Genomic DNA, 23492 nt, shown 5'->3' with positions numbered 1-23492 from the left:
TATATTGCTTTCCTCAGCCTTGCTGCTGTATGGAAGAACCCAAAAAAAGGAAATTAACTTCATGACTCCATGCAAGCAGAGTCCCTGCAATTCCAGCAGGGATTTTCCCCGTCAACGAGCATCATGCTTCTGGCCTGTGTTTGCCCTGAGCAGGTGAACTGCATACATAATTACCCTGAAACATTCCAGATGCACTGGATTTACTACTCACACAGATTTCAGAAGCCCTTCTCACCATTGCTGTACCCACAGCAATGAGCAAGAAACCACTATCCTGTAGGTGACAGAACCTCTTAGGGTGGAGCAATTAGGACATAAATAAAGGAAAACATGTTGAGTTCCTCTCCCTTTCCCTCCCCAAGTGTCAGGTTCAGAGGGTGATGGATGGAAATAGTAATAGAAGAATGTAAGGCAGGGACATGAGCTGATTTGTCCAGGTGCTGGAAACACGTCTAGATTCTCTGGACATCCAACAACCCTTGTCAGAGCAGCAACTCCTGCTGAGCTGCTACACAGATGTGAAATCCCCAACTTCTACTCCAGTAAAATTTATTGATGGAAAAAAGGGGTATGTCTGCAGAAAACCAGATGAATGGTAAACTTTCTTATACTTCTGCCACTAGTACTTCATAAAGCATTTTGACTTCCCTACAAACTCCTACTCTTTAGTTTTCCTTTTTTTTTTTTAACATTTTACACAGTCTTTCCCTTAGGCTGTGATCCCTGACGTCCAGAATCCATTCAAAGACCCTCTTCAACCCTGCAACATCCTCAAAAGCTGATATGGAGACTTTTGTATGCTATTCCATGCCTGAAGTTCTTGCACTACAAGGAGGGAGGGGACCAGTGAGACCAGGTGACAGACAAATGGACCAGGCACGCTCTCCTCCCAACAGGAGAAGCTTCCTCCTTGCCCTGTGAAGCTGCTCTTACTCAATTTTTTGAATCAAGCAGCTTCAGACCATGGTCTTGCACCCAAGACTGGCATCTAGTGGCAAATGCAAGTGCCCTCTCCTTGTCTGGCAGAGCAGCTGAACCACTAACCCAGCAGATAAAAGTGCAGTGCGTGTCCAGCACTTCTGCACAGAGTGGCAGCGGGTGGGACTGAATGTCTTGTGGAAAAAAAACATTTTATCCCCTTCTTCCCACAAATATTTCATCCCTCACTATACACTGGTGCTGCTAAATGAATAAACCTACTGAAAACCAGAGATAAGCAATATTCATCTATTATTTTCAGTGAAAAAATGGTGAACATACTTAAAGGAAGGGATGTTTAATTTTAACCTGTCACTGTATACTGCAAAATCCAATTTAAAATATATATTTTTGGACAGCACAGCCAAGTTCTATTCTTGGTATAGACTAAAAAGACTAGTAGCTGATTATTTTATTATAAGATCTTTAATGCTTCATTATTAAGTAATCTGATTTATTCCACAGAGGGAAAATACATTTTCTTCTGGAAATTTGCAATGAATTTCAAGGCAGAGTCACTTCCAACAAAACTGATTTAGCAATACCCACATGTGATGGCATGAACTCTATTAAAGGCAAGGAAATTGCCTTTCAAACTCTTGGTGAGAATTTCATTCAGGATACTCTGAAAGCTTCAGAGCACTGAGTGTACTTAGTTGACAGCTGAAGAAAACAGTAATCAACAGTTGAATCTCAAAAAATAAAAATTCTCAGATCTTCAAGTTAAAATATGAAGTTCAGTCCTTTTGGGGATTAATTACATGGTCACTCACTAAGTGTAGTGTTCGTCACAGGTAACTTAAGTCACTGAAAGATCATCAAATTAATGCAAATCCACTTAAATATCTTTCTCTTTTAATCTTGTATTTAAACAGTAAATAAACAGCACAGAAAGTTCACTTAAGGATTTTCAGCCAAGGAAACCCCAAGTTTTGATACCAAAGATGGGGGCAGGGCTGAGGGGGTGTTGGGTTTTTTTGTTTTGTTTTTAACTTTAGTGGTTGCAGCTCAAAGATAAAATGCATATAATTTAAAACTTGAACTAACAAAAGGGGTGACAATAATTTTTATATCTTTTCCTTCACATGCTATTAGACTTTAAGAAAGAAAGGTCAAACTTAATATCTTCCAAAGGGAAAATAATTTTGACCATTTCTAAAACGAAGATAAGTCCCATAGAGTAAAACCCACTTTCCATGAGGGCAGACATTTAGTTCACATACATATGTATAAAGCAATTTTAACGTTATATAAATACTCATTTATCTGTCTATACACCTACCTAATTTTGTTACAAGCAGGTTTATGAGTTTTGAAAGGAACCACCACATAGGAAAGGAGATCTGTAGGAAAGCATTGTGGACAGCCTGTGGTCATGAAAGTATGCTCCACAAACATGGCATTTCAGAAACATCTGAAAAAACCTCCACTACATCACAGCACAAAAACTTCTCCTGCCCTCAAGCTCTTCATATTACAAAATGAATAAGCTTTTCTAGGCAAGCCTTGTGAAGTTCTCAGTAGGCTGTGCTCCTACTTGTGGACTCTCAGAAAACAAAAACAACGTCTGGAAAAAGTAGACTTGGGATATATTTGTAACTACCAAATTTTAAGTTCGGGCCAACTGAAATATTTTTATGGATGATAAATACTTTTTTTTTCTTAAAAAACCACTAACACGCCTTTTGTCACATTACGCAATACAGATCTTTTTAAACTATCACTTATTAAAAAAATAAAAAGTCCATTGATTTTTTTCTTGTGCTCAGAGACAGAAAGAGCACAAGGCAATAAGACAATTAGGTAAAATGATGGATTTGAGCACATGTTGCATTTTCCTGTTAACATGTACACGTAACTTCCACTAACGTCAGGATGAGTTATGGGTGCACTGCTAAAATAATATGACCATAACAAAAATATTTCCTCCAGAACTAATATAGTAATATTTCTAATAGACATTTGGAAAAAAACCCCACACATATATTCAGAAAGTAACATGTAAATGCAACTCCTCCAAATGTACTACTGTCTATTTAAAATAAATGTCATTTTTTTCACAAATTGGTATCGAGTAAAGTAGAAGAAGCTGATGTTATCAAACTACCTTTCATTTAAAGGGTACTTTGTTAGTTTCCAGTTCAAAAAGATCAAGCAAATATGAACAAGATTAAGCTGCTATCCATTTTTATTCTAAACTTACTTAAATAACGGAATGCATATGGGAACATGTAATGACAATTGAAGAACTTATCTAAAACTGAGGCCAGTAAATTAAGATGGATCATGACAATGTCAGCCAGATGGGCCTAGAATGCAGAGTTATGGTTGGAACTCGAACTTAATACAAGCATAGGAAATCATCATGAATGTTCTTAAACACTCAGTTCATGCCTATTTAACTGGAAGCTAGCAGCCAAAAACTGTAATCACTCAATACTGCTTTTTTAAAAATTGATAAATAGAAATTATGGTCAATGCTTCCAATTAATAAATTATCTTAAAATGTCAAAGACACACTTTTAGTATATTATTAGAACACAGAATTATCATTATTCTGTCTTTGGATGTCTGGGTCTTAGTTAGCTTCTACAATCTGGTTTTGAGAAGACCTTGGTCCCTTTTTAAAAAGCAACATTGAGTATATTCTGGCATAATGCAGCAGTTTCATGAAGTTTGTTTGTCCTTCACTTATTTCAGTGAGCACTTTGAAAAATTAAACTACTGTAAAGTAATATCTGAATTATCTCTAAAAGATGTTTACTAATAGAATCATAGAACAGTTTGGATTGGAAGAGACCTTAAAGATCATCTTTTTCCAAGCCCCCTGCCACGGGCAGGGACACCTTCCACTATCCTAGATTGCTCCAAGTCCCATCCAACCTTGCCTTGGACACTTCCAGGAGTGGGGCAGCCACAGCTTCTTTGGCCAACCTGTGCCAGGGCCTCACCACCCTCAGGGAAGAATTTCTTCCTAATATCCAACCTAAATCTACTCTCTTTCATTCTAAAGCCATTTCCCTCTGTCCAATCACTCCATGCCCTTGTAAAAAGTTCCTCTCCAGCTCTCTTGTACCATCTTCAGGCCCTGGAAGGTGCTCTAAGTTCCCCTGGAGCCTTCTCCTCTCCAGGGTGAACAACTCCAGCTCTCCCAGCCTGTGTCCATAGCAGAGGTGCTCCAGCCCTTCTTTTGACACGGCCCAGGATACAACTGGCTTTCTGGGCTGCAAATGTACATTGTTGGGTCATGCTGAGCTTCTCATCAACCACTGTATCTATTAATTTACGCACCTAAAAAATTATGCATCTAATGGATACACGTGTATCTATCATTTTATGTTGTTTAGCATATCTTATTAAATAATCTGATAATAGTATTTACATTTAATTTATACTTAAGAGCAGTCATGTAGCCCTTTCTATACACAGAGCTCAGAAAAAAAAGTCTGTCCATTCTGTGCTTTTTGATAGAGTACTCATTTTGTTAAAGAGGCAGTAAAAAGGAAAGCAAATATGATCACATCAATTTCTGTAACTAATCTATTTGTTTTCTCTGTTTATTAATATTTTGATTTTATATAGGGTTTTTTAGTTCATTAACTCTATTTTCTATCTCCTAGACCAGCAAAAGCATCCTGACATCTCATAGCCATATTTTGTTCTTTCCATCTCACAACACGAAATAGAAGTTCTCTCTGATTCCATCTCCAACAGTTCTGTGCACTTAATTGAAAAAGTCACATTATCAGAATTAAAGATTTGTTCCTCTGTGTTGCTCAATATTTGTGAATTATGATTTCAAAAAATAAATTCTATGACTAGGACAAAAAAGAAACATGGACTTGAGGAAACAGACCAAAGCACTACACAGAAAATAGATGACTGGCACTGAGCACCTGAGTTATGACAGGAGAATGAATATGTACATATAATAGAACATCAGAAAACTAAAATAATGTATCTATTATAGAAAATAATATCACATACTGCTCTAATTCACATGTGATTGCATTTTTCTGTGTAGCTATAGACCTCATTAAAGTCAGAACCAGAAATTCTTTAGATAACACTGGAAACATAATTACAGATATTTACCTTTATTGTGCAGAGCAAGTTAGATTTAAACTATATGTGTATCTTCCTTTTTTGTTCTGTACACATATAAATAGTGATAAAGTGTATGCAAAGAGGTTTTTGTTCATCTGGGGGGAGGTTTAACCAATTATTCAATGCAATAAACTTTGCACCATCAATATAAAGTTAATAAGCCCCTTTCCTCTAATTTGACACTAGCAGAAGTTCCAGCATAGAATTCCCACTGAGAGACAGGGCTTTAGATCCTCGATTTCTCACAGAATTTACACAGTGCTGATATTTTTATTTGCATGTAGCAAATGAAAACTTTCAAAAATTCATCTCATGTAAATTGTTGAGTACTTCTAAAAAAAAGCCTTTTGCATTTCCATGCATTAAAAGGAATTTAACAGTCTTAGATTCCCAGTCCTACACTGAGACTTAAATATATGCAGTGAAGAAAAAAACACACACACACAAAAAACCACAACCTTCTCTTAGAGCGAAAGCAGTAATTTCATTTTTTTCTGGAAATTAGAGAAATCAATGTACTTACTTCATTTCTAGAATTTCTTCAAGCTGTTTCCTTCGCTCTATTCTCAGGTTGGCCAGATGTGCTTCTTTTTCAGCCAAAGACTGCTGTGTTGAGGCAAGACGGGCTTTGGTAGAATCTAACTCTTGTCTAGTCTTTTCCAGTGCATTCATCAGCTCTTCTACCTGAGAGAGAGGACTTTTTAAGTTCCATATTCTTTACAAGAAGTAAATCTTAAATCTACATAAATACAGGGCAAAAAACACACTGAAGGAATTATTTTATGTAAATGGTTGTTCAAATCTCTTCCTACCTTAAGTGTTTTAAATTAAAAGAAACAAGAGTGGTCTTTCAATACAAAAAAAAAGTAATGTTTCCATTCATCTATTGATTAAAAAACAATATTTATAAAGAGAAGAACTAACACAGATTACCAGAAACCTATTTAACCTGGGCCACTGCCACATTAAGACACAATTTATAAATATTTCCTGCAACATTTGTATTATTTAAATTCAGGGTAGCGGTACCTCAGCATAACACTGATGTCAGAAATTTTAGATAATGATATAGATACATATTTACTATAAAAGTGTCCAGGACAATCCATGTATTTTCCATCAAAAAATGCACACTCTTCTATGCAGAACAGGTTGCCCAAGGAAGCTGTAAACTCTCTAGTCCTTGGGTATTTTCAGATCTTGATTGAATGAAGCCTGGAGAATCTGACTGAACTTTGAAGTTAATCTTGCTCTGAGTAGCGGTTTAGGCTGCATTGCCTCTAGTGGTCCCTTCTGACTAAAGTATTCTAAGATTCTGAACTTTAAAGGTCTTTTACTGCTCTAATAACAAAGTTATTTTCCTCATGACAACTGTGAGAATCTCCAAAGCAAGAAATGCAGGAAAAGTTAAGGTGATCCCACTCTTTCCTTAACATGGGTAAATGTTAACTGGATGCAGGATAAATTGCTTATTGCAGGAATTCAAAAAAATTTTATCTTTGGAGAAAACAAAATTCAGAATTAAAAAAAAAAAAGGTGTATGACATGATCTATCACATTATTTAAAGAACACACTGAAGAATGGAGACTATACAATGACACCTGTACACCTGCCTGGCAGCAGAACCTTTGCTGGTGGGGTAAGTGGAGTAAATCACTACATTATTCACAGGACCAGAGAGCTACAAATAACCTGCAGTAATTAGGAGGCCAGTAGGATTTCCCCCTCTTCAAATGATACAGTTTACATTAAGAGCTGCAAGTAAACAACACAATTTTCTTTAATGTGATTGAATGATTTAAATAATTAATGTCCTATTTCCTGTATTTTCTTTGTCACCTCCTTTGTCCAAATATTAAAGTTTTATAAACTACAAAACACTTCAGAAAGAACTTCTAAATAAAATAAAATGGCAAAGAGGATATATTCTATTCATCCACATTATGCAAGTCATTGAAAAGGGTTCAATTTTGCTGTGTATTGAAGAGTCTGACAAAATTCCACTGCACTCATATAATCAGTGTGGCTACTTCTCCCAAGTTCAAGCTTAATTGTTGTTATCTAAAGCCTACTAGCACGCTATCTGTGTTTATAAGCCACATGTTTTTGTTTCAGTTTGAATAATCATTGCCTCCTATACAACAGGTTTAATCAAGCCAAATAAATAGCACAGTTGTCATTGAATTATAATGAGGATTCACAACCTGTTCGCAAATGATACACTGATTACTTCCTTCTACACCATCTTTACAAGCACTAATAAGATCAATGGAATACTAGAACACATCTGATACCCTGGGGTGCATAAGAATTTGTATTTCATGAATGCAGAATCAGAATCACCAATAGCATTGAAACTATTTATGTTCAACCTTCCACTCAGAAATTAAAACTAGTATAAGGGTGGTATAAATGAAATAACAAGGAGTGTAATATCATGCAGTAGTCTCTTCAGCTGTAAGATTCCACTAAAGTAAACCATGAAGAAAGATATCCTTTTAAAATGACTAGCCAGTGAACTTTCAGAGTAGAAGCAGCAAAGAAAAAAAATATACTTGAGGGAAATAAAGGGGAAAAAAAAAAAAAAAGCTTGATTTGCACTTAAATCCCAGGGGGAAAAAAATTAACAAACCAGGAGAGACACAGATCATATTTCTTTAAAAATGATTCAGTTTCTAATATAACACCAGGTGCTTCATATCTTCTGCTTTAGTACAAGAACATAAACCCATGCTGCCTCCAATAAGGACGAGCCTCAACTACTAAAATATAATATGATATTTCTATCTGTTTTCTGGGGCTATTTCTTAGGCTTGTCCTTGTATCTTTTAAAAACTGTATCTAGTTTCCACTGAGCCTCCAGTCTATTAGTTAATTCCAGGTAGCACACATTAATGGAAACCGTAGTAAGGATTCCAGACTGCAAAGTCATTCATTCATACAGACTCCAGCTTTGAGACAGTATCTGTAAACACCAAGTCACTCCACACTTGCAGATTTGTTTGGCAGATGAGAATGTAAAAAGGCAGAATAGTAGCACTTCCATATCTTCGGTATCACTGCACTCCTTTTCCAGGTGAATCAGCTGAATTTAGCACCCAAACTGATGATTGACTGAATCCTCACCTAAGTTCTGATATAACACATCATTTACATTTCAAAACATTTAAGAGAATTAAAGACTTGTAGAAAACAAAGCTGTGGATTTGTTAATGTCCATTAATAACACACTCATATTACTAGACAAAAGAGATCAAAGTTTAAAAGAGAGGAGAAAAAAAACTTTAAAAACTTAAATATGAAAACTTTTTCAAACCACAAATCGTTAACACGTGTAGACTTGAAAGTTATACTTCCATTTACACTTTCAACACAGTATTTGCCAGCTAGTTCTTCTTTCATTTTTTGGAATATGACCCAAGTTCATAGTTGCACGTTTTCCTAATTAACTGTCCCACCAACACCTATAGCAGAATTCAACCGGCAGGCATGTGCACAAAAACTGATTTTATTTTTTTAAATTGGCAACTATTGAGTGTAAATCAGTGAACACTGAAGTTGCACACACAAACATCTCAGCTTGTTAATTATATAGCTGTAGCACGTGTTACAATGAAAAATTAACTTTAAACGCTGAAAGTAGTATTACCTAGATAAGTCTAGAGGTGAAAAAAAGCATTGTATAACACGAACCAAATTCGTAATGTAAGCAAAGGTTCTCTTCTTTGACAATTGAAAAAATAGCAAAAAAAAAAAAAATAATAAAGTTCCATGTTGATTTACTACCTCTCAGTCCTACTGTAAGAAAGGGGAAAATTTTACCTTTCTGACCTGCAGCAACTACCTCATTTGCTACACTCAGGGCACTTCAAGGACTGGTGTGTGTCCAGGGGCCCTTTCCTCTATCAAGCACTGCTGTATGGTCCTGCCTTCCAGTTTCAGTTTTTCCACTCTCCAGATACTGAACTGAGCCCCCTACTGAAATACCAGTTCATTAATGACCAGGCAACATGTTTACACACTTTTCTTATATTGTCCATGGGATCGAGATAAAGTTTGCATGACCATGTCCGTTACCCGTAATATCTCATCCTGCTCATCCTCCCAAACTGAAGCCCACAGCACCTAACTCTTAATCATCACACCTGCATCCTTCGGACGTTTATTGGCACAGAAATCCAGAGAAGCCACCAGAGTGGCCGGTTTTGGCCTATTTTTGGGGGGTTTGGTCCATAACCCGCCCCAACCACCAAGGTTTCCTTCCCTGCCCAGCAGCTCCGCCTGGTGGGGGGCGGAGGTGGCCCAGGGCAGATCCCACCCGTCTGAACTGTTCCCAACTGGAAGCCCAGTCACTTTTTCCAGCTGTATCTCTCAGTCCAACTGCTTCTCATCACGAAGCCCTCAAGTTTTGAATTCAGAAGAACACACATTTTGACAGAGTTTTCCGTGCAAACCTCAGTGAATGCACAGGAGTGCTCTCTGCCCGGAAAGCGTTAACTCGGTTTTCTTCCCCTTCGCAAGGCAACAGCCCCAGTTTATCCTTTGCACTTTCTAATAAAAGCCATTATTTATTTCATACTTTCAGAAAGCTTAACTGACCTCAGCACTTTGAGGATTTCATTAAAATCTGCACCAGAATCAAGTTTACATTTCAGAATGGGCAGAAACCCAGCAAACTAAACTATTTTTTAATTATTTCTTAGTTTTGAGTCTATTTTAAATGAGCACTTTTCTATTTGTTCAGCAGCTTCACATTTTCAAGTGCTATCAGCAGCATTTCACACCATGATAAGAAAAGAAGTAAATGTGGCTGAAGTGTACATCTGCGTTACCAGATTCTGCAAATTAAAGGAGGTTAGAGTTCAAATGAATGACAGTTTATTAAAAATGCCCTGGAGCATTCTTAATTCCAGATTGGATCCGGCTCAGCACAACTCAGGCTAACATAATACTGTTCCAGTTTGTGGGAATGAGGAGGGGGAGGGACAATTGCATGTTTTCTCAGTTCAAGTATGATATATTTCTGCAGGATGACGAAGAGCTGGCAACTTTCCAGCAGTCAAGGTTAATATTGTTAGTACTACTATCTTTAGAGGGTTGGTACTTCATTTTAGCAACAATACTGGTGATAAATGTAAGAATTTTGGATTTCCCTAACTGACTTTTTCAAGTATCAGTTGCTATACAAAAACTCCATACCCACACTTTAATCTATAACATAATTTTGTGTTAGTACACAGAGATCATTTATGAATTCTACATAAGAAAATAAATAATTTCTTCTATTTACTTATTCTTCTACTTTAATATTAAAATATTAAGCATTATAGACATTTTTTAGAATTTTAACAAACTATTACATTAATTCAGTACAGATGGATGCATTTTGATAAGTCAGTCAGTGTAAGAATCCATCTAGTTGTGTTCAAAGGTACTTTATTTTCTTTTCCATTTGCTAAGGAAATGCTTTTTTTTTTTGCTTCTTTTTTTCCCCCTCCAAGTTACACAGTATATAAATTTCTGTTATCTCCAGTTTTGTGAAGATTAACTTAATAAAAATAATATTTGGGTTTTCCCCGAAGATTAAGCATGAGATTGCAAAAAACCGAAAGGCTACAATCCTTAAACTTTCCCTTTGTGGCTTTCCTACGAATTTATTCTGTCCCTAAGAGGGCATAGAAAACACATTCACAGAGATGAGGGAAAACAGATAAAAGCCTGAATTTGTACACACAAATATCCACTTACCAGCTCTTTTGACTCTCAGGCTGCAGACTTCAGCTTTTTACAGTAATGGATTGCCTATGCCTTGCACAGTGGAGGGGGAGTGCCAGGCATCCCAGGATCCTGGACCAGAGAACCACTTTATCTCATGACTAATTCAATTACACACCTACAGGAGGTCCAACACTAGTCATGTGGACCTAGTGCTTTTAAAATTGCCAACACTGTCCTGCAATATGGTTTGTAAATACCTCGCTCCTTTCTGTTGCTAATGGAATTTCTCCAGTGTCCAACTGCCTCAACAGTTTCTTACAAAGGTGTTTCTCACAAAAGCAAACAGACGTAGCAAAGTGTCATACTGAGCTTTGCAAGACATGGAAATAAACTCTTTGTCACCCTCCCTTCTACTCTCTTCCCATCCCATTTGTCATCCATAGACAAATTCTTCACCTCTGACTTCTTCCATCACAGATTTTTAAACCCAGGAAACAGGTCTAAGAAAACCAGTATAGTTATGGAGGCTGATGCTCCTGGACTTTTCCAAACAAAGAAATTAGACACATGTTGTGTCTCACAACTTTGGATACTGTTAGAGAGGAAAAAAGTAACCATACTCTAGAATGCATAAAAGCTTTAAAATAAACATCAATAGAGAAAGGTTTGACAGAATATTAAGCAGAATATTTATAAATTCCAGGTTGGTTTTCCAAAACCCATAAAGGCCAAGGCAAATAGGGCCCAGTGACATCAACCAGCAATGCAGTGGCAGTCTAATACAAACTACCAGACTCGCTGAAACAGCAGTCCATGTGGAAGGGCTTGGATCTCCACAGGGACACAACAGCACCATCATTAAACGGGATGCCCTGCTGCAGACTTTGAAATCAAAAGCCTTACTGAGATTACTTTATTACAAAAAGCAGGATTTAAAATATTTTAATCCTCCTGCTCAGAGCTGCGTTAAGAGTACACGAGGTTTAGTTTTATTCAGATAAAGAAGAGACACAGCACAGACAGAGCATATTTCCTATCAAGACTTGCAGGGGCCACAGTTAGGGAGAGCAAGTACTTTAGTTTCCTTAGTATTTTCTTGCTGGCTGTCACATGGTGGAAAGCAGTCACGTTAATGTATATAAGCATGGTGTTATAACAGAGACATATATCCATCTCTACATAAAAGTACTGTAGAATTTAGTGGATTCTGATAGATTAAAAGAAATATATATATGCTGAGTGGAAGGTCTACTAATGTTGTGTTCTTTATAAAGGGAATTTAAGATTTTGCAAGAGAGTTCTGGGAGATGTATTCAAATGGTTAACTGTCTTGGTACTGCCAGTTAGAACATTAATCTTCTTTTATTCTAAACCTCAGTAATTCAGTAAGATATAGGACCAAAACAATATCATTCTTGGATACATTATCTGCTTTTCCAATTAATATTGTGATTTCACCTATAACTGAAATACATCATTAGACAATTTTGGAAAATACTGGACATAATCATTTAAATAGAAAAATAATCAGTTTAAAACAACAAACCAAACCAACAACCAAAAGCAACACCAAAAGTATTTTTATATATATAGTTTTAATCAAAACAAACAAAAATGATGGTATAAAGAACAGTAACCTCTGAGCCATGTTTCTAGACATATAAAAAAAAGGCTATTGTCAAGTACAAAATGATGTTTCCACTGCAGTTCCAGGAATACTGTCATCTATTTAAACACTTCATTTTGTGAAATGCAACTGGTCCCCAGTTATAGTTCTCTCAATTAGCTTCAACTAAAAAACTCTGTATGACAACCCAGATGTCAGCAAACCTGAAAAGGATGGGCAAGAGAGCAGAATACTCCTCACAGATGCAGCTGGAATGTTTTACTCCAAATAAAAGCTCTTTCATTAATAGCAAAATACTGTTATATGGTGAAGTAATTGTCACACTCCAATTTTGCAATGCTATATAAAATAAAGAAAAAAACCACCAGCCCCTAGACCATGTCAATAAATATACAGTAGTCAAAGTGCTGCAAGAATCAGTCAACAAATGTTCTTTTTCCAAGGTTAACTTCATGCTGACAAGGCCCAACTCATTATTGTTCCCACTCAATTCTAGAAGTCATCCAGATATGCACTGTGATGGAAGCAAGACCAAGCACCTGAACAATTGTGCAAGTCCACTTTTTTTAAGAAAAAAAAGAAGGCATCTTTTTATTTTTGCATTTAGTTTGAAAATTAGTTACTTCATTGACATATCTGATTCGTTTCCTCTCCTTTTCCACTGAGTTTCATTTGAGCAAGTCTTTGATTTTTCTAAACAGTTGGTGGTCTCGGCTCTGCTCTTACTCTTGTTTGCTACTGTCCAACCCTAATTACAAAAGGAGCAAGAAAGGTGTTCTATAGTTGTGCAAGTGAAAGCAAATTTAGATATAAAGTATTGATAAATTACAGAGCTCAACCTAATGTTTTCAGAAAAGTAATTGAATTAGCTAGCGAACATATGTGGATTTCGGTAGGACACTCAACTGTCCTACAGGATATTGTATCTGGAAGAGAACTCTTGTAGACTGAAAACAATTACCCTGTGTGATTTCAGTGTTGAGTCTTTTTAGATAAACCATGCGAGTAGAGCAGAGCAACTCTTTAGCTGGTGTTAAAGCACAGCGCTGTCAGCCTGGCCTCTCTGCTTAATGTCAATAGCACTGCGTATAAAAGGTGACTAAAGTGTGTACAAATGTTGATCTTTGGAGAAGGCATGCCTAGAATCATACACACATCTACTATTTCATCCACCAGGTCAACTTCAGGGAGAGAGGGCAAACTGGGAGTTTTCTTGCCAAAAGCTGATTCTTAGCACACTAGTTAGGTTACACTGCACAAAGCTACTTCCCCACTGCTTTTAATCTATAATCTCAATATATTATTAAAGTTAGAAATGCTTCTCCCTTAGAATATATCCAAAAGCAGCAGGGATTCATGTGGTGTGTGTAAAGCCTTTCTGCAAACAGGTAGTTTATGCACATAAAAGCTTTTCCACACCCTACAGTGTGCTTACATATTGTGAAACAGCAAGTAAGATTTATTAGAGTGAAAATGTTACTGTATGAAAAAATTCGGATATTTTTATGTGAGAAATCTCAGAAAATACAATTTCTTATCCAGGTTTGAACCAAGCTAAATAATATTAATTAGCAGCAAGATAAATAAAGATTCATGTAACAGGTAAGGTATAGCTTCTGCACCAAAGAAATTTGATACCACCTTTAGTTCTGTGACTTTTAACGTAGTGTTCTTGTGAGTACTGAATGCCCAAGGAAGACATATCTTCTCTTACTGCAGATAGTATTTCCCTGTTTACTTAACTCTATGGCATTTTTAGTATAAAATTATTTATGTAATATTTTATTGGCTTGGCACACCTACAAAAGCCACAGTAGCATGGATGTGCTACCTACTTAAAAACTAAAATTATTTCATATTGTATATAGTGCAATATGAATTACATAAATAATCTTAAGAAAAGTCAACTATATCTGTCGTGGAAGAGCCAAGTTTTAGCTCTGGTACACCCACCTGCAAATCACTCTTAATAAGAAAATTTGCAATACTTGGTATAACAACTGGTAGTTACATCATTACCCAAATTTCTTCAGAGCCATGGGGGAAGTACTGGAGAGCATATGGAACAGGACTACAAACAGTTAATTGTTTCAGACATGGAATGAACATGAGCAACACAAGCTTACCACTAGGACAACAATAAATAAAATAATTAAAATCTGCTTTGGAGGGCCACTTCAGGAAGAGACCAGTCAATAGGAAGAGAACTGTAGTGCTTATGAGTCTGTCCAGGATAGGGTAACCCATAGGACAGTCAAGGGAGGCCTCCAGGGGACAACAAAATGTCTGACAACTGGACTCCATTATTAACACATGATAAGCCAGGAATGGTCACACGATGGAGCAAAAATATCGACCCAGAATTTGTCAGCAGGAATTCCTCCTGAAGAACAGCAACTGTCAATATTCAGGTAGAGCTTTTGTGCTTCCTAAATTGCACTTCACATTACATTAAAAAGGGAATCCTTATGAAAGGCAGCCTCAGTGGATGCAGGAATTCTATTTAGGCAGTATGAAGAAATTTCCCCTATCGATAAAGCAATAATCAGTTTATAATAAGAAAATTAAGAAAAATTATACTATAAAGCCTTGGCCTGAACCATAATAATTGCTCTATGGAATTTACCGAAGATTTTACTACCTAACTGTTCTTGTATGGGCATTATTTCGATACTGAAGCAATGGGCTTTATAAAGGCCTTTTATACAGGTATAAATATTTCTGCAAGCTAAATGCATTAGACAAAGTTTGATGAGACCAATAATATTTCTCACCAGATGAAAAAAGGAAAAGTAGTGCCAGAATCTTTAACTAACACAGGCTGCCTTTTACTCCTCAGCTAAGAGTTTTGTTTTCCTTCTGAGTCTCTCAAGCCTCTTCCCACATGAGGCAACAGGCAGGAGAGTATAAACAGAAAACATGCAGAACTACAAGTTGATATTATTCACTCTATTTTGAGGCAAAATATATGGGCTAAGTGTCAGGACTTAACAAAACTTATGGATGGAAGGATTTAACTCGCCTCAATGAGAACTTTATTTTGGATCTGCTTGACCTTTCATGTAAACTAACTCTCTTGCCACTGTCCATATTCTGTATAATAACTCTCACTGGGACATATCTTTTATTATTCTTAAATGCCTCTCTTCAAAGAGAGGCTTGGTTTCAGCGAATGCAGATGACTATGTTGTACATTTGTTGTACACCAAGTTGTACATTTGAAGTATTTTTTAAGATCTGGAGTCCACATCCATGGAACACGCAATGCCACAAGCGAGGATACTTCAAAACTGTATTAGAGCGTGTTCACAAAAATACATATTTAAACGGTATTTATAAATTAGGCTTGCTTTCTTTTTCTTTGTACAGGTTTTGTCCCACAGATATACTTCATTACAGAAGTCTCTGCCATACCCAGCAGTCCTTAAAAGAAGCAAATTTATATAATCACTTGTGCAAGCAGAACTTGCAAAACAAACAAAATATTCTTAGATTTATCACGTATTAACAGCTATGTACTATGAATTAAGGTGTTGATTTTTTAAAGGCAGAAGAGCATTTCCATCCATTTTAAGATGCTTGACACTAGAACATGACTCTCTAATGCTTAAATAGCATATATCTTGTTTCAGATGGGCTATTCAGTGTCTCAAATTAGAGCCAGTACATGATACAGTAAATAAAATTTACATTGTACTGATGTTTTAAGAGACGTCCCCTCCAAAATATTCCACAAAGAAAAACTTATTCTTTCATCTACAGCCCAGCAAAAGTAGTAACACCAACAATACAACTGTGCTTACAACACACAATGTCACAGTTAGAAAACTATCTACAATGGCTGAAATTATGACTCCTGTGTTAAACTGACAGGACTCTAAGAAGATCATTTAGTTATTTATTTTATTCTTTGTATTTCCAGTCAGATATAAATATTTTTTTTAAATCTTTGGGAACAAGGATAGTCTAAATATAATATATTTCTAGTGGAAATAACACTTGCTCCATTTAGGCCTCAGATACTGCTGATGGCAGAACAAGATTGGAATGTGTAGATAATTATCTTTGAGGCTAGTCAACAGCTAGAAGTCCCTCATAATATCACCTTTAAGATCAAGCCAAGACATTCCAGTCTGAATCAAGGTTTATTTATTAAAGGATTTAACACTTTTAGATCCAATATAGCCTGGAAGACCACCAATTTCCATTTCCAAATATCTAATTTCTCCAGTTTCTTGGTGCATACATAAGACCTACAAAATCACTTCAGTGAGCACACACATAAATGACAACTAAATTCCTTCTCCTCTCTAAGATTAATTCCACAGCAAACACCTACAAAGCAAAAGAAACTACAGGAGATTTCAATAATTCTCATTCATTTAGGCAGTGCAGCTTAGACAACTGCAGGCATTTTTTACAGAGAATTGGATTTTTCTTCCTCTTCATTGGTATAAGGGATACTGAGAAAAATAGTGTTTCAAGGTTAGCAAATACACGTTTTGAATATTTTCTTATATAGGAAGAGAGCTGGACACTTAAAACTTAAGGGTTTACTTTTTTTTTCCTTTTAAGAAACAGTGTTTGCAATGAGTAAATAAAATTATTATTCAAAAGTAGAGATCAACAATTCTCTTGTTCTAAGTTGGCTTTTTCAGTCTGGAGTCTTTTTTTGTGCTGGTGCCACTTATCTAATATCTACTGCTCATGACAAGATCAAAAGTAATGGCTTATAATACAACATCTGTTCAGTAAATTCATGTGATAGCATAATCTTACAGAGGGTTTCTATAAATGAACAAAAAGAGAAATATAGCCTTTCTACATATAATGGATTTGGTCAACAAAAAACCCAAATACTCACAGTATGATCCTGGTTATCCAAACTTCCCTGCTGTACATGTCTTCCTGTCTGACAGTGACTCCTCATAACACAAACCCATGAGTCACGCAGACAAATGTAGTGTGATACAAGTTGTTTGAATAACTGGTATCCTACTGTATTGCATTATGAATATAGTTTAATCTTTTGTGGTACTTCATGTAATGTTATACAGCATTCTCCCTCAAGAGGAGGGAAAATTAACCATCACAGAAGAGTAACCCTCACTGCTATAAATGTGCACTAACATGAGATAATATAAATAATAACTACTATTAACTTACTATGTTTTTCTAATACTACAAATCAGCAGGTATTTCATATTCAAAAACATGCCAAAATACTCGCAAAGAATGCTTAAAGAAGTTTTGTGGGTTTTGGTTTGTTTGGTTTTTTTAAAGAGGAAAGAAGAGCATCTACTTTTCCAAGTATCTGTGGTATCTGTCTCTCCTTTAATTAAGTAAAGTTAGTAGTTAAACTGCCAAAAGTTTAACTGGCCAAAAGGAGAGCCAGAAGATAAAAGATTTACCAAACCAAGTAACATAAGTTTCCTGGACAGAGGAAAGAAAATTCAAGTTCCTTATCTTAAAGGACAGCAACCTTCCTCCCTGCTCCCCGCCTTCTCCCAACAGGGTTTCAAAGGGAAAAAAAAAAAAAAGCCAATTATATGCTCTGACAGGAGGATTCATTCTGCTCCCATGTACTGCCCCTTGCTTCAGCAGAGTAGAAGTAGTATAGTTAATACAGATAGCAATCTACTATTATTTTTTACTCAGAGTTGCATTTATAAACTAAACCCATTTAACTATTCCCGGTGCAGGCTTATGGTTAAAAGCCCACATGGTCCTATATACACTGTAATATCTAAAGTCTTGAAAAAACAAAGAACTGAACCAAAGCTAAGAGCATTGCTGTCTTTACCAGAGAAGTCAACTCAGAAATAAACACAACTGTTCATGAGAAAGATATTAGAAGTAATAAATTTTCTAGTGATGAGTGGTTTTAGGTGTATAATTTATGTGTGCAAACACTCACTGGTGGTATGACCAGAAACACAGATATCATGGAATGAAAAGGAGAAAAAATAAGGGAAAGTAGAAGATGTGGATATATGCTTTATTAGGCTGATAAAAAATAGCAAACTTATATGAAAGACTAGATTGTGACATATTTTCACAAAAGCAAAAACAAAAACAAACACTGTTGATTCAAGAATGAACGTTGGCAGGAAGCTGCCATTAGGTCTTCTATAGTTTACACTATATTTTTTCCTTCCAGACGCTGCCAGTGGGAGGTTTTAAAGTATAATGATATACTGAGAAACTTATGACAAGCATGTCCAAACAAAGTAAAACATATTTTTCACAAAACAGTAAACTCCGATAGTTTTAAATCCATGGAGCCAGAGGTAGCCTGAAGCCTAATTACAGCAGAATTGCTAACTTGTAAAACCTGTTTAAGGTATTTAGGTATTCTTGATTTTTTTTCCAGAAAATATTGTTATAGCAGGAAATTACATCTAAAAAACAAAGTTGAAATAGGAAAGGAGTTTTTCATACCAAAAAAAAGCTGAATAGTAATGTTTAACAGCTTGATGACAGCAAAAATAGACAAATAACTGGCATCAACTACAAAATGTATCTGGCACAATAAACAGAATTTTAAAGGATGGAATAGGCATAAAACTTGAACAGTTTTTTATTCCTGGGAACTGTCTTTTCTAAGTAATAGAGTTTATTAGCAACATAGTGCAAGAGGGTGTTCCTAAGTGTGAGTATATTTAAATGTGTTGTGTAAATGGAGATCATGACAGTCACTCAAGCAATCACTGCTGTAACTTTTACTGTACATAATTTCTGAAGTACCAAAACCCTCTAAGAATACAAAAAAACCTTTTCACATATTAAGTAGTTTATCACTTTCTCTGAGCCTGTACAGAACAAAAACATTGACGAAGAACAACCAAAAATATGTTAAAACAATATGGGCGTGAAAGACAAAATTTTAAAATAGTGGCAGTGCTGGGTTAACAGTTGGACTCTGTCATCTTAGAGGTCTTTTCCAACCTAAATGATTCTATGATTCTGTGATATAGAATAGACTAATAATCTAAATATGACAGCTCTAAAAGAGTACCAGGATCAGAGATTATTTTAGCTAATAAACTAAGCATTTGGACAATGCTCTCAGGCACATGGAGTCATTCTTGGGTGTCCTGCACAGGGCCAGGAGTTGGACTCAATGATCCTGATGGGTCCCTTCCAACTCAGCATATTCAATGATTCTACAATATTTTTCAGCTCCTCCTTTCACACATAGTCCCAAACGTACTGACGGCGTTACACTTACATTCCATGTGTATCATTCAGCGTTTAGTCCATAAATTCTCTGAAGTCATTCTTCTGCTATTACTGAAGTACTTCTTTAAATACATATTGACTAATCTATGGTTTCATACATCAAGTAGACTATTTTTCATATACAGACTTAAATCTGGCTTTAAAACCTGTACGATGAATTGTAAAAACAGTTTAAAGTTATGATTGGCTGATAAAGTGAAACTCTACGCCATTTCACTTGGATTAGTGTGCAGCTGCAAGATATAAATTCTGCGTGAGAAACAGTACATTTTTTTAATGCTCTTTGAATTATCATGTTTTTGCAAAATGAAAGACAACTGGTTTCATATGCAGGTAAGAAATATTGGCATAAGGAATGTTATTTGATTTTGACTGAGTCATGTTGCCAGAATGCATGAAACAGCTGCATGAGCTGAGTATCTGCCTGAGGCTACAACTATATTTCCCCCATCCTTTACCACCTGTCTTTGCTAAAATTACTGGATGCTGGTAGATATCAAACCCCACTGGGATCTTTAACCATCATAATTATGAAATGGATTCTCTAATATCCTATTGCCTTTTAATGTCCAAGCATTTTGTACTAGATGAGACAGCATTATCCCTTTTATTTGCAAACTTTTAAAAGGATGTCATGAATAAACTCACATACAAACAAAATTACTAAAGCTATACTAAATGAGGCTTGCCTCTATTAAGCTTATTNTACACATCTGTAAATTTATTAAATGATTATGCCAAGACCACCAAAAGGCTGATGCTCTTTTACATCACCTTTTACTCAAGAGTAGTGCTGATCAAATAGCTACTAAAATTAACACTGGGATGTTTTCTTATTAGCCAGATACTACTGAATTTTGCCCAAGGAATAGAAATGGCAGATAAAATCTCAGCACTGTTGAAAACAAAAGGGCTTTTGAGAACTCTTGGGGAACAACTGTGATACCAAAAAACTAAGGAATGACAAATATAATTTTGATCTTAACAGAAAAAAAAAAAAAGGAAGACCAGAGAATTATGGATAAGTCAGTTTTGACTCTGAAACTTACTGGACCAAGTAATCTGCTTCAGACTCTTCTTAGACACCTGGAAGAATCAGCGCCTCAAAAACTTCTCAAAAAGCTGTATCTATTTAATGTCCTCATATGACAGAGCAATTGGCTTTATTGAAGAACAAGAGTAGCAGTCATATTAGGTAAGAAATCTCAAGATAGTCACATAACCAAGCTAAAGACAAATATAAGCCAAATGAAAGTAATATAACATGGATGCCAAACTACTTGGGAAACTGTGATGAGCCACCAAAACTTCACTGTTAAACTAGAAGGATGCTTAAAAAATGGAATTTTGCAGTTATATGATATTCAATTCTTTAATAACTCCAAAGACTAAGATTAAAAATTTTCAGAAAGAATCAGTACAAAACCACAAAAAACACAGCATTAAGATATCTTGCCAAACTTGAGAACTGAGCAGGGAAAAAATCATGCTATTTAATAGGGAGAAAAGCAAGGTCATACACTTCAGAAGAATTAATCAACTCCACAAATCCAGAAAGAGAAATAACTGATTAAGAAGTTGTCTTTTTCTACTAAAGAAAAGGATCAAGACACTAAGGTGACAGGTCAATAGTGTCATGTTGTTGCAAAAAACACACTATGGAGAGATGTATATATAGTAGTAATCCTTTTGTTTTCTTTGGCGCTGGCAAGATCTCAGCAGGAGAACTGGATCCATTTTATCCACTCAAAGATGTGAACAAACTGGAAAGACTACAAAGAAAAGCAACAAGGACAATAAGAAAACTAGAAAACATAACCTCTGTGGTAAGACTGAGAGAATTAGGGTCTATCAACTCCAAGAAGAGAAAACTAAGGAACATGATATGCATTCACAGTTACAGGCCATCATAAAGAATGAGGAGAAAAAAGTGAGTTCACTATGTCCAATGTGGATAAGAGAAGAAATAACTGCTTAAAATTACAGAAAACCAAACTAAGTTAAGATAATAGAGAAATCTTTTAATACCTGTGGACTATGAATTATGAACAAGGTTATTATGTATGTCACAAAAGCAAGTTAGACAAACTTCTCTCAGAAACAACAGTGGTATAATTGACACTCACTTTGGACTATGAATGCACTAAAACACACCATTGCATCCCTTCTGGACCTGTTTTCTAGAATATTTTGATTTAAAATTTATATAAAACTTATTTATCTTATTTGTAGCATAACGCGAACAAGTTAATTGCTAGACAAAATGGTCCACATGTGCCAAAAATAATTTGAAAAGAATCTATTCTCCCAGTTAAAAAAGACAAACAACTTAAAGTTATCTGCAAAGAGGAAAGGCAGGATTTCAAGCAGGACTTTTCAGCTTGGAAAACGCACTATTGAAAAAGAAGCAGGAGAGCATAAATGCTATAGAGAAGGTGAACAAATAGTTGTTTGCTATTTCTCACAGCTAAAGAATTATGGGCACCTAAGGACATGACTAGGCAACAGGCTTAAAAACCACATAAAAGGAAAAACGCTTAACATGACATTTTAAGTTGCATAGCTCAAGGATCTAGGGTGATTCTCAGACCCAAAATGAGTGCCTAAAAGTTTTAAATGCTTTATTAAGTTCTATGGCTTCTAAACATGACAATATATATGCTATTTCCAGCTCAAAAGGTCCCTAAAGCCACCCACTGATAAACCTGAGACAGTATACTGAGAAAAAACACTCTGCCTAATCTTATTTTTTCATGCACCAATTCTTGTATTATTTTGCTTTAAGTTGTTTGGTTTTTTTTTCTGCTGACCAGGACAAAAAAATGAAGTAGATGTATCTCATATCTGATCCAGTTCTTACACTCCAAAGATTAATGAGTTTAGTTGCATGAAAGGAGGGTAGGGATGGTGCCAAGGCTGATGATTCCTTCTTTGAAAACACTGCTGCAACCAATTCATTCTCAATTCATCAGGAAGGCAGAGTTATTATACTAATACCCACAGAGGGTAGCTGTGAAGAAGAATCACAGAATGAGCACCCAAGTTGTGGGGACCAATCACAAAACCTGCAGACATTAATTCAAGTCACTGCTGTGCATAGCTTGGAGTCTACTAGTCATTCTGGGGAAATATCTTAAAAACCACTCAGGTATGTCACACAGGTCACCCACTAGAAATGTGTGAGCATTAGAAATGTAATGTATGACCTTACATGGAATCAGATTTAAAAATAAATAAATAAACCCCCCACAAACAAACCCAAAAACACCCAGGTTAAAAAGTGCTTAGAAAAATGCAGAAAGATTCATTCATCTGGAAGAAAAATTTTCAGTCATTCTTTTGCGTGGAGCAAAGGGAACATTCTTGCCAAGACAACTCTAGCTCTTAATCAACTGAGGTTCCAAAATAGAAAAATAACTGTAAGTCAAATTCCTTTATGTTTCTACTTAAAATCAAGAAAGCCTATCAAAGAGTTAATGAGAGTAACTAGAATAGAAGGACTAAAAGCACTTCCCTGTTTCATAAAAATAAAATAAATATTTAGGAAAGAATATATTACACATTTAAAAGGACTCACAAGTATGGAGAGTAAAATGGTTAATACTGAACACCAAAAGGCACGACAGGAGCCGGACGTTTGTGATCTCCCCACTAAACCGAAGAAGAATGACATGTCTCCTACCCTTCAGGAAAACTTTACTTCTCAGTGGCCAACTTTGTCCATAAATCAAGATGTTTATAGAAATGCGTATTAGTTGCTTAAATACAGCTGTGAGTAGATAGATAAGAACCGACAGACACTCTTGGTGCTCTGGTATT

The 23492-nt window shown here is 35.9% G+C and overlaps 1 protein-coding gene across 1 annotated transcript in view; it reads right to left on the bottom strand.

Moving 5' to 3' along the window:
- Positions 1–23492, bottom strand: part of ERC2 (ELKS/RAB6-interacting/CAST family member 2) — a 436730-nt gene that overhangs the window by 203697 nt on the left and 209541 nt on the right. Inside the window, 1 exon segment of the mRNA XM_017832458.1 lies at positions 5609–5769. Coding sequence (XP_017687947.1) covers positions 5609–5769 — 161 coding nt within the window.

This window comes from Lepidothrix coronata, unplaced genomic scaffold, assembly GCF_001604755.1.
Source record: "Lepidothrix coronata isolate B3197 unplaced genomic scaffold, Lepidothrix_coronata-1.0 Scaffold202, whole genome shotgun sequence".
Lineage (NCBI taxonomy): Eukaryota > Metazoa > Chordata > Aves > Passeriformes > Pipridae > Lepidothrix > Lepidothrix coronata.
Note: the sequence above shows the minus strand (reverse complement) of the source record. Positions and strands in the feature narration are given on the sequence as shown.